This window comes from Anastrepha obliqua, chromosome 1 (genome assembly GCF_027943255.1).
Source record: "Anastrepha obliqua isolate idAnaObli1 chromosome 1, idAnaObli1_1.0, whole genome shotgun sequence".
NCBI classification, from domain to species: domain Eukaryota; kingdom Metazoa; phylum Arthropoda; class Insecta; order Diptera; family Tephritidae; genus Anastrepha; species Anastrepha obliqua.
Genome location: NC_072892.1, coordinates 37557851 through 37576933, shown reverse-complemented (window position 1 = coordinate 37576933; position 19083 = coordinate 37557851). Strand labels below are relative to the sequence as shown.

General features: G+C 38.5%; 1 protein-coding gene across 1 annotated transcript; it reads right to left on the bottom strand.

Moving 5' to 3' along the window:
* Positions 1–202: 202 nt before the first annotated feature.
* LOC129247875 (uncharacterized) lies at positions 203–7516 on the bottom strand. The gene is made up of 3 exons (XM_054887274.1): positions 7307–7516; positions 5961–6754; positions 203–353 (listed from the first exon to the last, which is right to left on the bottom strand). The coding sequence occupies exons 1-3, from the start codon at positions 7514–7516 to the stop codon at positions 203–205; spliced, it is 1155 nt and encodes a 384-aa protein (XP_054743249.1).
* Positions 7517–19083: the final 11567 nt, after the last annotated feature.

Sequence of the window (19083 nt, the reverse complement as noted above, 5' to 3'; positions counted from 1 at the left end):
CACACACATATACATATATATATATCTATTTGTATTTACTTTTTATTGCGATTGTGTCACTATGATTTATTCAGCCGTTGCACGTACTTCTTGTATTCATTTATTACACATAGCGCGCATGCATGTGTGTGTATTTGTAATTTGATTGCTGCATGTGTGTGCGTGGATGCGTGCTTATACGCACTTCTCTCTCGCAGCTTGGTTACATAAATCGCCCATGCACAGCTTCGGTGAAATGTTGCAGAAAACTTAAGCCACAGAGCGTTGCATAGTGTTGGGCGCAGTCGCTTAAATTGTCATGCCAAATCGCTGTTTTATATGTGGCATGCCGATGTGCGGCCGGCAATGCAGCACTGTATGCCCATGCACACACGCACACATAAACAAACACGGACATGAATGGGTGCAGTAATCCCGCGAAGCAGCCAACAACAATGAAAGTAGCAGCATAGAACAGACAAAAAAAATTATGTGAAAAGCATGCAATCAAAAAGAGAACATAAGAGGTTGTATAAAAGTAATGAAAAATTGCAATGAGCTGCGTTAACCAAGTAAATATAAAATCTAATTCAATTTCTTCTACCAACTCTTCTAACTCTGCTGCACGGCACTTTTTGCCCTTCTTTGCTCTACGGTTTCCTCCTTTTTCTTTACTCTGCTGCGCTCCACTTTCCATTCGCTTGGCTACAGCTATTTAAAGCCATTTTCCGCGCTAACCCGGCTAGGCAAAAAAAATTGCTTCCTTTGCATTGTCCTTTTCTAGTGGCTCACGTAAATTATGAGTGACTGTTAAGTGCGGTATAAGCGGCAAAGAAGAAATGTTATAAAAGAGCAAACAAAAAAGAAATTCTTTGTGGCTCTGGTGTGCGGTTTATTACGTATTACATACATATATAAGAGAAAATAATAAAGTCGCATTTAATCGAGTTTCCTGTCCGAACTGACATTCATTAGACTGAATGGACAAGAGATTGTGCGCGGACCCGAGATAAAGGAATGCAAACAATACGGCTGATTCACATGAACATCCTAGATATTCTTACAACATTTATGATTTAAATATATGTATCTACGTTTGTGGTTCTATGGGAAATAATTTGCATTTCTAATTCAAACTGGTTTCATGTTATTTAAAGGGTTTCTTTCTAAAGCTTCCTTTACTAAACTGACTTTATTTTTAAATACTCCCGCTCATTGTGCAGGAAGAACAGATGCTGTAGGAGGTTATACCCAATCAGGGTTTTCATAAAACCAATTTTTCGTAATTATACAATAATTTTCGTAACAGCATGGATGGTTCGCACATAGCGCCAAAACAATTTACTAGAAGCTGCTGTTCAAACAAATGGTATATTACGTGGACCGAGGCTAGATAGCCTAGGTAGGTAGGTAGGTAAGATGGCAAGAGTACCCCAGGTACATTTCAAGTAGCACTTACGTGCCGTTTTGATACCATAATGTGGACCACTACCTGTGAAAAGATTTAGGGAAAAGAAAAACCGTCTACAGCCATCCAGTGCTGTTGATGTAGTGGAGGAGAGAAAAGGGATCTAGACTGGAGAATTTCTTCAAGTCATCCCCAAAGCGCACGCTAAGGAATCTCAAGCTCAACAGTCTCCTTTTCTGCAGGATCCCCACAGCTTCTGCAATAGGAGTTGCACGAAATTCCAAACTTTTCCGCATGAGTACCGATCATCCAGTGACCAGTGAACACCGATTTACACTTAATGCTTATTTATCGATTTATTTGGATTATATTTGGTTAGAAACTTTATAGACTAGCGGTACAGTCATGAACTTTGGTTGGCTGAAGGGAGGATGACGACCGAACGTTGCATTTACTGCTTCAAGCAATTGATGAAGTTCATCTGGTGTGCGATATATATCCACAGGTGTAGCAAAAAAGTGAGAGCCAGGATGTCTTAACCTCAGCTTGCCGAAATCAGAACTGCTAAGATGGTTTCAGCTCATTCTCCATACTACAGAGAGGTTTCGAGCCAATACCAATTCTCCCTGCATGGATACCTAACAGACAATATTCGCTAAGGGAACCCACAAAAATCACAACAGCTGCCAATTTGTTACCATTCAAAGTTCTCTCGAGCGCCCCGATCTACCCAGGGCAGAAGCATCTCATGTCTGTGTACATTCGTGCGAAGCGCACCTTTTCAGAAACAGACCACATGTTTTTAGGTGAACTCCAATCCTTTCACTTCGAGAGGAGACCGTATCGAGGGTCCCCTGTCGAGCTAGCTCACATACCCAGCAGTTTCTGAAAATGTACCTGTGATCAGGAACTCAAATGAGCCTCATATCGAACTATGTGGTCGAGAGAGGCGTCAGCCATTCCCCCAACTAATTTACTGCGGGGCTTAAGGTATATGTAAATATTTACCTCCTTGACAGTTATGCAAGTAAGCAACCAATCAACTGCTTCTTTTATTGCAGCTATCACCACTTGGGAAATACTAGTACAGTGGTCGAGTAGCGTAAATTTGATATCAATGGAATCTCCTCATAGAATACTCCTCTACCAATCCTCGCGTCCAACTTTAGAAATATTTATCATGCCCTGTCTCTACATACTTCACTCTACCTACACCTCGATCGAGGGAATATGAATAGAAAAGTGATGCTCTTTAATAGTGAAGATGTGCACTGATCAGTCATGATGGGGATGAACTCAAATTTTCGAAGGATACTGAAGTGGCCGTAGCTAAAGTTTAGCTTTTAGCTAACACTCCAATCTAATTGCGGCACGCGCAGCGGCAGTTTTGCCGGTGATTTCCACGGGTTCCACATTTAGGAGTGGCCCAATGAGCGCAGATCTTTGGACTCTCTCCAGCTTTTTAGTCGGTGCCGTCCTCTTTATCGAGTTCTATCGTACAGCGACTCCATACAATAAAATTTTCCTTATAATTGTGCTATATAGCCTTAATAAAATCTTGATAGCAAAACCTCATTTTTTGTTTTTGGAAAAGTTTTGAGCGGAAAGTAAATATAAAAATGGATTTGTTGTTTTCCACATCAGTCATATAACCTGATTTGAAAATTAGAGGAATGTAAGCAATTTTCCAACCATCAATGAAAATTGCAAGCAACTGTGGGACCATGAAGAGTAACTAAAGTTACCGTTGTGCGACTGAAGCCAGAATGTGACATTTCTGGAGAACCTATAGAGAGAGAAAGTTTCTAAAAAATTGAATTGGGGGGATTACTCAAATTTTCTGACATAGATTACAAATCTGTGCGACTTTGGCTCAATTCGATATTTCGATATGCTTTTATGTGTGTTTTTTTTTATCTTATAAAAATTTTCCCCCCACCGACAGCTTTTGAACTCAGAAAAATTAGTAAACAGTAAATTAATTTGTGGGAAATCGGTAAAAAATTTAGTTGAAATGTTTTTAAAAGCAAAATTTGAAAGTTATGTAAATTGCACTTATTTGTGGGAAATATTTATGGCAGGATATATTTAAGCTTAAAATCTAGTTTATAAATTAATCGCGAATATTGCTTCTATTGTTTTGTGACTGAATTAATATTATTTTCAGTTGTAAAATATTTAGTTTTAAAAAATTCGTTTCAGAAATTTTTAAATAGAACAATCAAATAGTGTTTTTAAAATATATTAAAAGTTCAAGGTCCCATATTTTTTAATTTATTGTTCTGTTCATTAAAAAATCACACCAATTAAGCTCGATAGCATTTTTTTTTTTTCGAGATAATTTTTTTCGGCACTCGGCAAAGTGATAGTGGCACTCACAGACCGTAGTGACAAGCTGGGGTGAATGTCGCAGGAACGGTGGAAGGTAATGGAAATGAAGCTACTGGAAACCCTATTTACGAAGATGGACGCAGAGCCGAACGCACCCATGCCAGCATTTGACGGAGCAGGGTGGTTCAGCGGCGTCAAAATTATAAAATGCAAGGATGACCGCACGCTCACATGGCTAAAGAAAGCAGTAAAAACGCTTCAAGGCCTGTGGGAGGGGGCATCACTTAAAATTGTAGATCGCAGCTGCATTCCCTCAATACCGAGGGCAAAGGTTTGCATTCCGCGAGTGGTAAAACCGGAAAATACACTGCGGCTGCAACAGACGACTGGAAAGTGTTGAGCGTGGCAAAACCAGCAACTGCTGATAGAGGCCAAGACTACATTATCCAGATCAATAAGCCGGCAGATGACCTGCTTTACGCGTTTTCTTACGTAGCAAATCTGTTTTTGTCTCTGAGGTATTTTGAATTTACATAGGCACTTTTTCGGGTGTTTGCCCGAGCTTCTCCTCCTATTTGTTTGATGCTCTTCCACAAGTGGATTGATCTACACTTTTATACCTCCTCCAAACAGCAGATAGTTTTTATGAGGAGCTTTTTCATGGCAGAAATACACTCGAAGGTTTGCCGTTGCCAGCCGAGGAGTGACCGTCATTAGCAAAAACGTTTTCTATCATTGGGGACTATAGAACACCTCTATGGTCATGAAAAGGTACTTTGACAATTTGGAATAAATGTATGCAATTTTCGCACTCTATTTGATACAAACGAAAATGAATCTGTAAACTCGAGTGCAATAAAAGCGGGAAAAAGAGAGATTTGTGAAAGATAAAACATTCGTTAACGCTTTTACTCGAATTCTGATAAAGGTTTGCACTCATGACCTTTAATATACGATAAATATGATACATTCTGTATATATGGTTTCCATAGCAGACTGTTGGATGAAGAATCTTCAGAAATTACCTGCCCTCTGATAATAGTTTTGCAAAATGAATAAATTTGGCATTCTCCACCTTTAGTATCACAGGTACGTCAAGTGTGCAATGTATGTAAATTTATGTTAAGAAATGTCGTTGCCATGTTGAACAAGCCATACTGACAAAAACTCAAAAACCGCCCCAAAAAAATAGCATGTCGTATGATATAGAAGCAAACTATTCTCTATGAATATTCTCTCTACATTTATGACCTAATAACCGATAATTGGCCCACTCGTTTGAAAAAGTTTAATTGAGTATCATATTTATTAGCGAATCAAAACCATATTTTCTCCTTATACTAAACTATTATATAAATTTTCCTTGTATTACCACAAAATTAAAAAAGACCTTTTAATTTTTAATTTTTTCCAAATTTCCCTCAATTCTCTTTAAAACGTTTATTTACTTCATTAAAGTAAGGCAAAAAGTTAAATTCAAAATCAAAGTACTCACTCAATGAGAATTCGCAACAAATCTTGAAAGAGCGAATGGCCAGGTGTAGCGAGCAAATGGCGAGATTCACAGAGCGTACGCATTATACAGTGACGAGGCGGATAATTATGGCTAAGGTAAGAGCAGTTCAGCAACAGCAAATACAATCACAAAATGTAGGCAACACAAACAAAGCAAATAGGAACCATATTCGGAAGCGCAGTACAAATCGTTGAACCGAAAAGTAGAAGAAGAAAATAATAATAAAAAATTCAATGGGGAAAGGGCGCCTCAACTTAATGAAATCAATTAGCAGTGTAATTGCAATGCAATTACAAATACATGCATACAACAACAACTGAAATAAACAGCACTGTACAGTAGAGTATGAGTACAACGGTGAGAGGTGGTTAAGGATGAGTACAAAGCGGAAATAATTTTATGAATAGGTGAATGGAGGTGAATGGATTGTGAAGGGAACACGGGAATTGAAGTTGAACTAGAAATAATTGTGAAACTCGGAATGGAGAGTAAAGTTCCAAGTAGTCGTCAAGTGAACATTGAAATCAGTAGGGGTTTGGAAAGTGGTGAAATTCACAGAGTGGACCTTCCTAGTTGGTTGGCCAAAGCTTGCCTGGCAATAAAAGCACTAATTATAGTTGTAATACAAACGATCAAGGCTATGTCTTCAATTTGTGCTGCACACATCTGCAAATACACACACACACACATGTATGTATAGATGAACACACATACATATGTACGTACATGTTGGCCCATTTGCCTAGCAAATCGAAGAAAACGCGTTCAGCATTTTTTGCAAAACGGAATTCATCAACGTCCTCATCAATTCGATGGTCAGCATCATCAATTTTTTTGCTCTCAGCAGCACTAACACCGTCATAGTTTTCATTGCTGCCACTGCTGTCACTGCTGCCACCGCTGCTACGTTTTCGACCACGACCACGCCCAAGCATTTCTCGACTAGCCAAGCACGAATGTTGCCAACTGTGACGCCAACTGCCATACACATTTCGTCTGGTGCAAGAAGACGGCTGTGCCATCGTCGTAGACAGCCCAGGATGAGCAGCAGCTGGCATTTTTGCAAATTTCCTTGACAACATTGGAGGCGTGGGAACAAACCATTGCTGTTTTTCCACTGCTTGAAGTGAGTTTTTGTGTTGTTGCTGCTGCTGTGCTGTAAACCATTGACGTCGCACTGGCATTTGCCACCAAGGTGCCACACTTTCTTCTGCTGAAGGCCAATGGGGAGTTGCATGCCATTGGGGTAACCAACGGTGATTGTTGCTGTTGTTGTCGTTTCCGTTCAATGTTACTAAATTCGATGAGAGCATTTTAGGTGTGGTTACTGTAGTTATTGTAGTGATTTGTTTTGACTTTGCTCCGGGATTGCTCTGCTCCTTCGGCTGATGTGCCTTCCTCGGATGTGGCCTTAGCATATCCAGCGTTGTTGGCAATTCATAGTTGTATGTATATTCGTAGATTTCATTCAAGCCACGCGGCATCTCTGCCAATATAGCTTTAGCAATATTTAGTTGCACCTGCAATTTACACACACACATACACATGCAAGTTGATTAATTTAATTTCATGCTGAATCAAATTACATACACACACACATATAAAGGGTGGTTAAATTTCAAGAGCCGATGTTGAATGTGAACCACACCTAAACGTCAACGACACCGTTGGACTTCTTTCTTTGGGGTTATTTGAAAGGAAAGGTGTACGTCGATAAGCCAGCAACAATTCAAGAGTTAAACGATGAGATAATTCAGCACATTAACGGCATAGAACCTCAATTATGCTTCAGCGTCATCGAAAATTTGGACCATCGGATGGAGGTGTGCCGGCGAGGCCGCGGTGGCCATTTGGTCAATATTTTGCTCCATATGTAATTGAGCCATACCAATATTATCATAATGAAGATAAATGATAATAATTTCTTAAAAACATTGTATTTTATTCGAAATCAATACCGGCCCTTTAAACTTAACCACCCTTTATATGTGCAAAAGTGTACTCTCTGGCGTACCTGTGCACTGGTCCATGTGTGCTGCATGAACTCAGACCCGCCTTCTGTCATTACTTACCCCCACTGAGGAGCCTTGCTCGAACAACAAATACCTTCGCTGCCGCCTTAACCAAGTATGTGGTCCGTGGTGTTCATTAGTCGGCGCTAAAATGGTAGTGACCGCAGCAGCTTTTCCAGTTTGTGTCGAAGCGAATGTTGTGATTAGATTGTCCGCAATGTGGTTGCAACAAATTAGTAGGAGTGCTAACATCGCAGATAAGTGCAACATGTTGCGTCTTTGTGTGGAAAGCGGTTTTTTCTAGTAACTTGCAACGACGCTTATTAGCAAATGAGAGCATTGCCTGCTGTGAGTGGCTTTAAAACGAAGTTTGTCATTCTTTCCTCAATGTGAAGAACTTAAAAGTGGGCATGTATATTTGTATGCAGATTTTTATTTACTGATTTTACAAAACTTCTGGGTAACGTAATAAAATCTACACATATAAAGGGTGACCCATTGACTGGCTTCTGATGGGAAACACATTGTGGTAGGGTTTTAAACTCCAACATTGTCAGCTGAAATAATAACCCATATGGTCAGAAATTTAGTTTATGTTTCGACTTTTACAAAATTAGTCAATTTTCGCAAGAAAAGAGTTGGAAAATTAAAGAATCGAATATAAAAATCTGGAGTCGAGTAATTAGCCGAAAGGAAGATGTGATATTCCATGTCAAGTGATCCAAGTAATTGTGTACTTGAGTATATTAAGAATTAAAACGAAAACATTTTGAAAATAAATTATTAATTGTGAGATTTATTCAATGTTGAAAATCTCAAAATAGAGTTTTTAAAAGAAAATAGCTTACGTTCTTCTTAACAGTTAAAACTTAACCGATGACGAACTCCCCTGGGGGGTTCCCCATACAATCATTTCAAAATATCACCATTTTTGGCCTTTACATGAGAAAAGAAACTAAAAAGGTCGACCCAAATTGGGGGACATCAGAATTCGTTTTAGAGGTATGGTTCCTTCGGCAAAGTTTCTTATTTTGATCCCTAGAATACGTTTTTCACAGAGCAATGAGCGATTTTTAAATCGACCAGCCCTAATATTGGTGCTATAGCACGAAATGTTGGAGAGAACGCCGAAATATCGATTCGTCTTCGTTTTCTACATTTTGGTCTTTGTTCTTCGACTATGTGAAAAATTCTACGTAAGAATCTTGGCTTAAGAAATAAAAATAAATAATTGGCGCGTATACTTCTGTTAGCTGTTTGACCGAGCTCTTCCTCTTATTTGTGTCGTACGTATTGATGTTATTCTACAAATGGAGGGATCTACAGTTTCAAGCCTACTCCGAACGGCAGATATTTTTTTATGAGAAGCCTTTTCGCGGCAGAAATACACTCGAAGGTTTGCCGTTGTTTACCGAGAGGCAACCACTTTTAGAAACAATTTTTTCTAACATTTTGCTGAATTAGTGGGGGTCGGTCATACATTTGGACTCGATTGGAGCACTCTAAATGGTTCAAAGTGGGATGTTTCGTTCGACCCGAATTGGGGGACATCAGAATTCGTTTTAGAGGTATCATTTTCACAGAGCAATGGGCGGTTTTTGTGCCTCCCCACAAATCGATCCGGCCTAATATATATATATATATATATATAAGCTTTAAATTACACTAAAATCGGTATACAATTGCACCGTCTGGTAACCCTGAATGTTGATGGAAGTGAGGTTAGTAAAATTTCAACAGCTGACTTTTTATGCACGTGTTTATGTTGCGAAGTTTGCCTTATTTAGTATTTTTTAGCAAAAAAAGTGATAAACCAGAATTGTAACTACAAACTTCTGTAATATTTTGGAGCACAAACCCAATCAGAATTAAGGTATGTAAATTTGATGTTGTATCTAATTCGTATTGAAATTTAATTGACTACTAAAGTTTTTGGTATCTACATGTATGCACAGTCGTTTCTGCTGGTACATATACATATGTACCATCAGGTGTGTTGACAAAGTCTCTTTTACTCCAGGACGAAAATGAAAAAGAGATCGTTGAGCCAAAAGGAGCTAGAAAGCATGATTGAAAGTATGTCAGATTTTTCTGCGGATTCATCAGACGATTACGAACCAAGCGAAGATGAAACAGATTCTTCATCTAATGAAAGTGACGACGAAATGGACTTTGAAGCAGAAAGTGAGAGCGACCACAACCAAATTGATTTTGAGCAGCCTTCAACATCTGAGTCGGCACAGCGGGCTCTGCAGCAATCCAGAAAATCAGCCACTGAATCTGAGCCTCAATTTGTTCATAATAATCGTATTCTTGATTGGATAATGCCAAGCGACTCATTTAGTACAGCCAAAATTATTCCAACAGAAAGGCCCTGTGAAATACTGAGCAATATCTCAAAGCAATCCACTGCATTGGAGATTTTCCATAAAATGCTCCCTCATTCCGTATGCTTACACATAGTAGCTTGTACTAATCAGCGTTTGGAGTTATTTAACCAAACAAGAGGCAAACACCTGAAATTGATAAAGCTTACCGATAAGGGGGAAATCCAAAAAATTGTAGGCTGTATGCTCATCATGTCGTACAATAAACTACCAGGGCTAAAGCACTATTGGATTCAAAAAGAATCCATGGGCAATCGAACTATTGAAAGCTGTATTTCCCGTACTTCCAAATTATACTTTTCAGCACCTAGTAAGCCTCAAAATGCATCAAAATCTTACTATGTCGATGATTTGTTAGAAACACACTTTTATTAAATGTCGCCAAGATAGTCCACATCAAAATATAGATGAAAGCATGACTAAATTCAAGGGCCGTTCCTCACTTAAGCAATATATGCCCTTGAAGCCAGTCAAACGTGGTATCAAATTATGGCTATGTTGTGATGCTGATTCTGGATATACATATGGCCTTAATGTGTACGTTGGTAAAGGTTAGGAATCAATTGTTGATTGAAGTCTTGGAGAAAGAGTTGTGAAGAAATTTGCTTCTACAATAAAGGCTCCTGATGTAGTTCTATGCTTTGATCGCTTTTTCACAAGTGTAAATTTATTGGAAACTATTAGCTTTGCTGCTGTTGGCACTTGCATGGCTAACCCCAAAAATTTTCCAGCAATGCCAGGAAAACTTAAACGGGGAGAAGCACTATTTCGGAGTACTGATACGGGATTTATGTGTACAAAGTGGCAAGACACAAAAGAAGTGTTGTTAATGACTAATTGTCATAAACCTAATATGACTAAAATTTCAAAAAAAAAAGACAATCCAGGTCATCAAGTGGAAATAGACTGCCCCGAAGCAATTGCATTCTATCGACAGAAAATGAGCGGAGTTGATCGGGCTGATCAATTCATAAGTCTCTACAATCATGATAGAAAGTCTACCAAATGGTGGAAGAAGGTCTTTTATACTTCCCATGGTATGTGTATAACCAACGCATGGATACTTTACAACGATTTGAGGCGTAAAAATAAGAAAGTTCCTTATCCTACAAATGTTGTGAATCTTGCTGAAGAACTGATTGCAGAAGGGAAGAAGACTACAGGATTGCCATTACCAGGAAGAGGTACTCTTTCCAAGAATTCTCTTCAATAAATGTCTAAACAAATTGATTTTCTTAGATGCTTGGAAAATATGCTCAATCACGCCAATTTATAAGTCAGGAAGCCGAAATAACGTATGCAACTATCGTCCAATAGTTCAACAAAGCACCATTTCGAAATTATTTGATTCTATTCTCAAAGTTAAAATGTTAAGTCGTATTAGTGATCTTATCTGCGAGTACCAGCATGGCTTTGTCTCCTTAAAATCCACTTGTACTAATTTTGCACTAGTCACAAACAATATTATTAACGCTTTTGTAAATCGCGCACAACTAAATGTAGTTTACACGGATTTCTCAAAGGCTTTCGATAAAGTCGACCACTCTATCCTCATTAAGAAGCTGAGTGCATGCGGTATTAAGGGAACACTTTTAAAATTCTTTTTAAGCTACCTTACGGGAAGGAAATTATTCGTTAAAATAGCATCGTCTAAATCTACTTTATTAATTAATGCTTGGTCTGGAATACCCCAAGGGACTCACTGTGGGCCAATTCTTTTCCTAATATTCATAAACGACTTACCTTAAATATTTCAATATGTAAAATGCTTAATGTTTGCAGATGATGTTAAGTTATTTTTACAAATCAGCTGTATTGAAGATTGTTCCAATCTTCAAAAGGATCTCAAACTTCTTCAAGATTGGTGTACCATGAACCACCTACACTTGAATACCGACAAATGCTGCGTGGTTTCATACAGGAAGAAATCTAATCCATTCATCTATAATTACTTTTTGAACAATACTATACTTAGTAGGAAAGAGGAAATCAAAGACTTGGGCATAATCTTTGATTCAGGACTTATGTTCTCGAAACATATTGATTATACTATCTCTAAAGCTTTTTCTATGATTGGATTTTTACGTCGTAATACGGAAAACTTTTCAGATCCCTTGACTTTGAAAGCACTCTACGTCTCCTTAATTCGAAGCCGACTAGATTATTGTTCTCTAATATGGAACCCATTCTACCAATGTCATATAAATAAGATTGAAAGAGTCCAAAAAGTCTTTACCAAATATGCGTTGTGTAAGCTGCGCTGGCCTAAAGGGCTCCCTAGTTAAATAGGCAGACGCAAATTGATTGGACTGCAAAGCCTTGAGGACAGATGAATCTACTTTTCGATTCTCTTCGTGTATAATCTTTTAAATTTCAATATAAATTGTTGTGAGTTACAGAGTTTAATTACATATCAAACAAAGCACCATGATTTAAGGCAGGTTCGTTTATTTGTAGATCAACGGTATAGAACTAACTATGCCTTCAATGAACCAATGGTGAGATGCATTCGATACTGCAACAATTATCCTAGCCTCGACTTTAGACTAAGTTTATATAATTTTAGGAAACAATTGTTTATAATCTTTAACTAATAATTAAAAATTATCTAATATAGTGTGTAAGAGTTATTTGTAGACTGAATAAACGAAATAAATTTTGGGTCGTCATTACATCTGCCTGTCGAAGGTGCTACAAGAAGACTTTGTAGTCGCAGTGCGGTAGTAAAAATTCAAAAGAGAACAAAAACTATTTGCCAAGAATGTAATGTTCCATTATGTCAAGATTGTTTCAAGCTTTATCACACAAAATAAATGATATTTCTTTTTATTATAGCTATAACACTAAGAATACAATGTAACTTATTGTACCTGTTTGTGCATATGTGTACCGGTTAAAAACGCTAGTGGTACGTAAAGTGTGGGCAAAAAGTAAGGTGAATTTGGTTGTAAGATGAAAAATCTTTATTTATTCTTGTAGATCAATTTCATCCCCTTCAAAATAATCCCCTCTCGATGAAATTCACTTATGCCAACGATTTTTCCAATCCCCGAAACATGCCAAATAGCTCATTTCCGGTATAGCCATCAGCACCTTCTTCGATTCAGCTTTTATCTCCTCACGTTTTGGAAATAGCCAGAAGTCACACGGACTCAAATCAGGCGAATACGGTGGTTGCGGAGCGATAAGCGTTGAATTTTTGGCGAAATGGTGACGAAGAACGAGTGCAGTGTGAGACGGTGCATTATCGTGATGCAAAAACCAAGAGTTGTTGGCCCATAATTCTGGTCTTTTTAGACGAATTGCTTCACGTAAACGACGCATAACGCTCAAATAATATTCCTTATTAACAGTTTGGCCAGGTGGAAGGAATTCATAGTGCACCACACCACGAAAATCGAAAAAAACTGTCATCATGACCTTTATTTTTGAACGACTTTGACGTGCTCTTTTCGGTCTGGCCTCGCCTTTAGCACGATATTCGCTTGACTGGTCGGTTGTTTCAGGGTCGTAAGCATAAATCCAAGTTTTGTCTAACGTAATGATGCATTTGAGTTTGTCCTGATAGTCTGAAAGCATTGTTTCACACACATCAACGCGACGACTTTTTTCCAAGAAATTGAGAGTTTTCGGTACCAAACGAGATTTGACTTTTCGTAGGCCCAAATGGTCTTTCAAAATGGTTTTCACAGATCCTTCTGATATTCCGATCATATCAGTAAGGTCTTTAACAGTCAACCGACGATTTTTGAGCACTAACTCCGTCACTTTATTGACGTGTTGGTCATCTGTTGACGTCGATGGTCGTCCGGAGCGCTCCAAGTCATCAACACGTTCTCGACCCTCTTTGAAGTCTTTGTACCACTTATAAACATTTTTCTGCGACATGGTCGAATCACCAAATGCCGCAGCCGAAATTTCATTTCTGAAACAAAATTTGTTGACACTTCTCTACTCAATCAAATCAGACATTGTAAAAATCGAAAAATGCACTCTTGGTCGTTTGGTAAACACAAGCGTAAATATATTACTGATAATGACATGCACATGAAAGTTGGCCCAGATGTTATTAACAGTGCTGCCAACTCACGAAAAAAATAACTAGAACGAAATTTTAATTCCGCGAACTTTGACAAATAAATTCACCTTACTTTTTGCCCACAGTAGTATATGTACCACACCACTGAAATAGTGTATATTAATCGAACATAGGCTTTTAAGGTAATTATTTTTGTTGGATATATGAAATTCGAATTCAGGGACGAAAGGGTTAAGGGCATTATTAGTCGGATTAAGAAAACTGAGGTAGACCACTACTTTTGAAAGCTATAAATTCACTTAGTAACACTTCTCTGCTAGTTTTACCCACAAATGTGCATATCTGTGACCTTGAAGTCATATGAAATACCAATTAAAGAAAGGCAGAATGAGTTTCAGGTTAGATGTGTCTGTTACTTGCTATTTATTATAATTTTAATCGAATAATTAAAAAGTCGAAATCTTTGTCAAGGTAAATTTAAAAATCCAAAAACTTGAAGTTGCGGCTGCAACTATCAAATGGCGAATTATTATTTTAAATGCCCTTTCTGCACATTTCATCTCTGGCATTCAGCTATGACTCTTTATAACATTTTCTCACCAGATTATGCACTATTTTAGTTATGATACTTGCATGTGTATCTATTTAGCTTACGTATGCATGTGCAAATAAATGTATGTAAATACATATATGTGTATGTATGTGTGTGCCAACCACAACCATGCAAGTTCACTTGGTTTCTCCGTATACGAGTATATTCCTAGTTATAATTCCTATATGCATTATTCAAATATGTTTGCAATATTCATCTAAGTCACCTTCAAATAATTAATTAAAGTCATTCGACCGTGCACATTATTCTTCATAGTAAATGAGAGCCAATGCACAGTGTGATATTTCAGTAATCTAGGTGTGCGAATTCTTTTAAAAATTATTATATGTCCCGAATTCATCATTTCATGCCGATTGATTTTAATACTGAAGGCAGACGACATCCAATGGATGACGAAACCAACCGTCAGCTGGTCCATTAGCAGTGCGTACGTGCGTGGGATGCTGCGAAACGTGTCGAAAAAAATTTTTAATAACTCATTTAATACCGGCTGAAATTTTTTTTTTTTGTATTGTTAACATTTAGTAGAATAAAAAAAAATAGTCAGCTGCGCCGTAGAGGGGGGAAAATACGTCAGCTGAACAGGCGAACTTGTAAAATAAATTAAAAAGTAAAACTACTTTATGCCGATTGAAATTTTTTTACATCATTTTGGACACATATGAAAATATAATACGGATGGTCAGCTGCGTTTATAGCGGTGGGAAGACCGTCAGCCGAAGCATTGAAAATTCCGCGCGCCGCCGAGAGGTAAGAACGCAATGATACATTCTTGCTTCGGTTCGTGAGTCGCGGCCTTGAAATTATTCTCTGAAGAAGTTTCACTTCAAAAAAACACATACACGGTGAAGTTAGTAAACATGCAGAGTGCGTATGGCATTTGAGGGCAATTTGAGCGTAAAACTAATTAGATTTTATATTGAGTTTAAGGAAATTTCACGAAATTTTTACTCTACACTAACTTAGTATATATCTATAAAATCTTTCAACAAAATGTCCATGAGCTGTAATGACCTCCTTCATCCGGGGCCGGAAACTACTTTATGGCCGAATAAAATGCGCCTTATTCATATTGACCAAAACGGTATTAATTGCAGCCTTCAGGAAAGAAATGAAATGAGGTTGCTTATTGATTTCACACTCAACTGAGCCCCATACGTACTAATCCACGGGATTAGGGTCTGAGGAGTTAAGCGGCCATAGGTTCGGTATTATGTGGTCATGGAAATCTTTAGCCAACCAATCTTGTACCTCCATCGCTTTTTTTGAAGAGCCAGAGTCTTGCTGAAAGGTGTTTGGGCTGTCACCGCTGGCTAACTATCCAGAGTTTCACTACTGTATCAGGGACCTTGATATATGCAGCAGAATTCACTCGAAATTCTTATGTAAAAAAGTGTTGCGGTACGACATGTCCCTTGTTGCTCACAACAGTGGCTGAAAATTTCGTGTGTATGACAACAAGAACCTCTGTGTGATTTGGAAAATAGCCACAGAGTAATTTCTGCTGGTCTTGGTCAAAATTTGTTACCCCAAAAGAAAACCCTAATATCTCAAGCGCTTCAGGATGTTTAACTTTGTTTAGATGTTGATCAGATAACTCGCTGAGCTCGTGTTTGTTCTATCATAAACTGTCTTCTGCGCATAACATAGGATTCATACCGGAGATCTCAGAATCCTTATGCTACATCACAAGGGGCATCATTGATTTTGAAGGTTTAATGATCGATTCCACTTATTGAATAAATTCCGCTAGTCGGATAGTGTCATAACGTTCAGACAAAGAGAAAAATAATGGTTTCGGGAAGTTATAGCCACATATGCATGTCTTCAAGTTTAAATCCTTAAAATATTTTCGTTAACAGGTTTTTGTATGAGAATCGGGCCAAATATCGGCAAGCCACTTGATAGTTTTCCTTGAGAGGCAATGTAATTTATCCTTAAAAGTTTTCTGGTGAGTATTTCGTCATCGCATAACATATTTTTGTTGTAAAAAAATATGAACTCTGAGTGTTAACTGTAAAATTACATTTGGGAAAAAATTTTATTCTACTATTACGGTAGATACCTATGAAATGAGACTTTCTTTTCAATTTCAAACGTTTATTAACAAAAATGGTTACAAATTTATTCTTCAAAATAATAGCCATTTTTTGGCTTCTTCGTGAGAATTGAAGCGCTGCTCGGAAAGCGCGTGGCCCATCGATGCAAACAAATGATAATCGGAAGGCGCCAAGTCTGGTAAGTAAGCCGCACGTACCAACGGTTCCCAATCGTACGTCTCCACCAATTCCCGGGTCGCTCTTGTTCGATGTGGCGGGGCATTGTCATCAAGGAAAACTACTTTGTGACGCCGATCAGCATATTCTGGGCGTTTTCGGTGTATAGCGCTGTTCAAATCGGCCAATTGTCGTTGGTAGCGTGTACCGTCAACTTTTCGTACCAAATCATACCACGCTAATCCCAGAAAACACACAGCATTGCCTTGCGGTCGAAGCGATTTGGTTTGGCCGTGGTTTTTGGCTTGTGGCCGGGCGGACCATACGATCGTTTACGCTTCGGATTGGAGAAACACACCCATTTTTCATCACCCGTAACGATTCGATACAAAAAGGGCTTCCTTTTGAGCCAGGAGAGCAGCATTTCACAAGTGGTTTTTCAGTTCTCTTGCTGACTTTCAGTCAGTTCATGCGGCACCCATCTTCCGACCTTTAAAATCAAGCCCATGTCTTTCAAAGTTTGGAAATGGTTCTTTGGGTCACTCCTAACTGCTCTGCCATCATTTCTTGAGTTTCACCATCATCTTAATCCAACAATGCTTGCAATTCGGCGTACTCAAACTTTTTCGATGACCGGCCACGGTCCTCGTTCTCCACGCTAAAATCACCAGTTTGGAATTTTTCAAACCACCTGAAGCACTGTGCTCTACTTAGAGCATGTCCACCATAAGCTTCTACATATAAGCATTTGAGAAGCGTTTTTCTTCAATTGATAACAGAAAATCAAAGATGTCCGCAAATCGTAGTTTGAAGGAATGAAATTCGACATTTTTAAGAGCGACAAAAATGCATTGTTGTATGAAACGTAACAAACAATGAACTGAATATTGTTGACAGATGACAGACGAAAAAGACAAGACATTTGGGAATGTATAAAAATACTCCTAGCAACATCTATGGACTAATAGCTGAAAGTCTAATTTTATAGGTATCTACCTGCATATAAAGTCCAGAAAAAAAATAGCGGAGATTTGTGAGCTTTGAAAATTACGAACTTAAATGGAAATGGCTCTACAGATGTCAAAGCAGACTTTATTTGACCCATGGGTTAAACCTCTAAGTTCGGGTAGATCTGATTCATTGTCATGACAAGTTTGTAGGATAGAAAATTACTCCACATTATAAGAATATCTGTCAATCAGTGCGAAACTCGGCCTTTTTGCGTCATAGTTCAAGCCAAGCGGCACAAATCGGCAAGACATTGTAAGCGCTTTACCCCCAATAATGGCAATTGGCTTCGGAGGCAGCTTGAATTTTCGATTGTGATCACAACATAGCCCAGCTCCACTTCAAATAGTAATCAAGATAGATTCGGAAAATCTTTTAATGTTTGTAGTTCAAAATAAAAACAAAGGGGGTTGCAGCACTCGCTGCCAATACGAAATGAGAGGAATTGGCGTTTACAGTGCAAGTGAAAACAAGGCTTGAAGCATTGAGTAAGTAATAACATAGTCACAATCTCGAACAAACACTATTTTGTATGGTGAGTGGCAGTACTAGCTGGTGGCTATAATATTTTATCGCTTCATTGAGTTAGTATCAGGTCAGTCCATTAGTTCGTGCCTTTTTTAAAGGTGGTTTTAAAATTAATATTGTAAAAAACATATTTCAAGTATTTAAAGTAAAGTTAAAAGTATCAATAATATAACTCTCTTCATTATTTACAATGTCTTCCCAATGTTTAGGCAAATTTTTAATTCACTGCTCAAAAAAATGTTTGTCCTTGGGACCAAAATACGTTTCGATATCCCCTTCTATAGCTTCTTTTGAGGAGTAGTTCTTGTTACTCATATGAGATTGAAGTCCACGGAAAAGAAGATAATCACAAGGTTCAATACCCGGAGAGTATGGTGGATGCGGCATGAGCTCCCATCCGAGCTCGTTCAGCTTGCCTAATGTTTGCCTTGCGATGTGAGGTCTTGTTTTTTGTTAAGTGCCTCATTCAGGTTTGATAGCTGATGGGAATAATAATCAGCAGTTATCGTCTGGTTTGGTTCCAGAAGTTCATAATAAACAATACCGGCCATATCCCACCAAATAGATAGGATTATCTTCTTGGGGTGACGGCCATCTCTAGGGGTCGGGTCCAGTGTTTCATCTTTATTTAACCATTGGCGTTTGCGAACAGGATTATTGTAAAGGACCCATTTTTTATCACCAGTAACGATACGTTTCAAAAAACTTTCATTTTCAAGCCGTTGCAGCAGCTGAGAACACACATTCACTCTCTGCTGAAGGTTGGCGACGGAAAGTCTATGTGGAACCCATTTCCACAGCTTTGAAACCTTTCCCAACTGGACCGGGTGCCTGTGAACTGTTCCATGCCATAAATTTAACCTCTGAGCTATCGTATCGACTGTCAAATTTGGCTCAGCTTCCACGAGTTCGAGCAAGGCGTCGGAGTTAAAGACTTCAGGACGACCAGCGCGCAGGGCATCCTCCACGTCGCAGTTACCACTACGGAATTTTGATAACCACTTTTGCGCAGTCCTTACACTCACGGTTTCCTCTCCGTGAGCAGT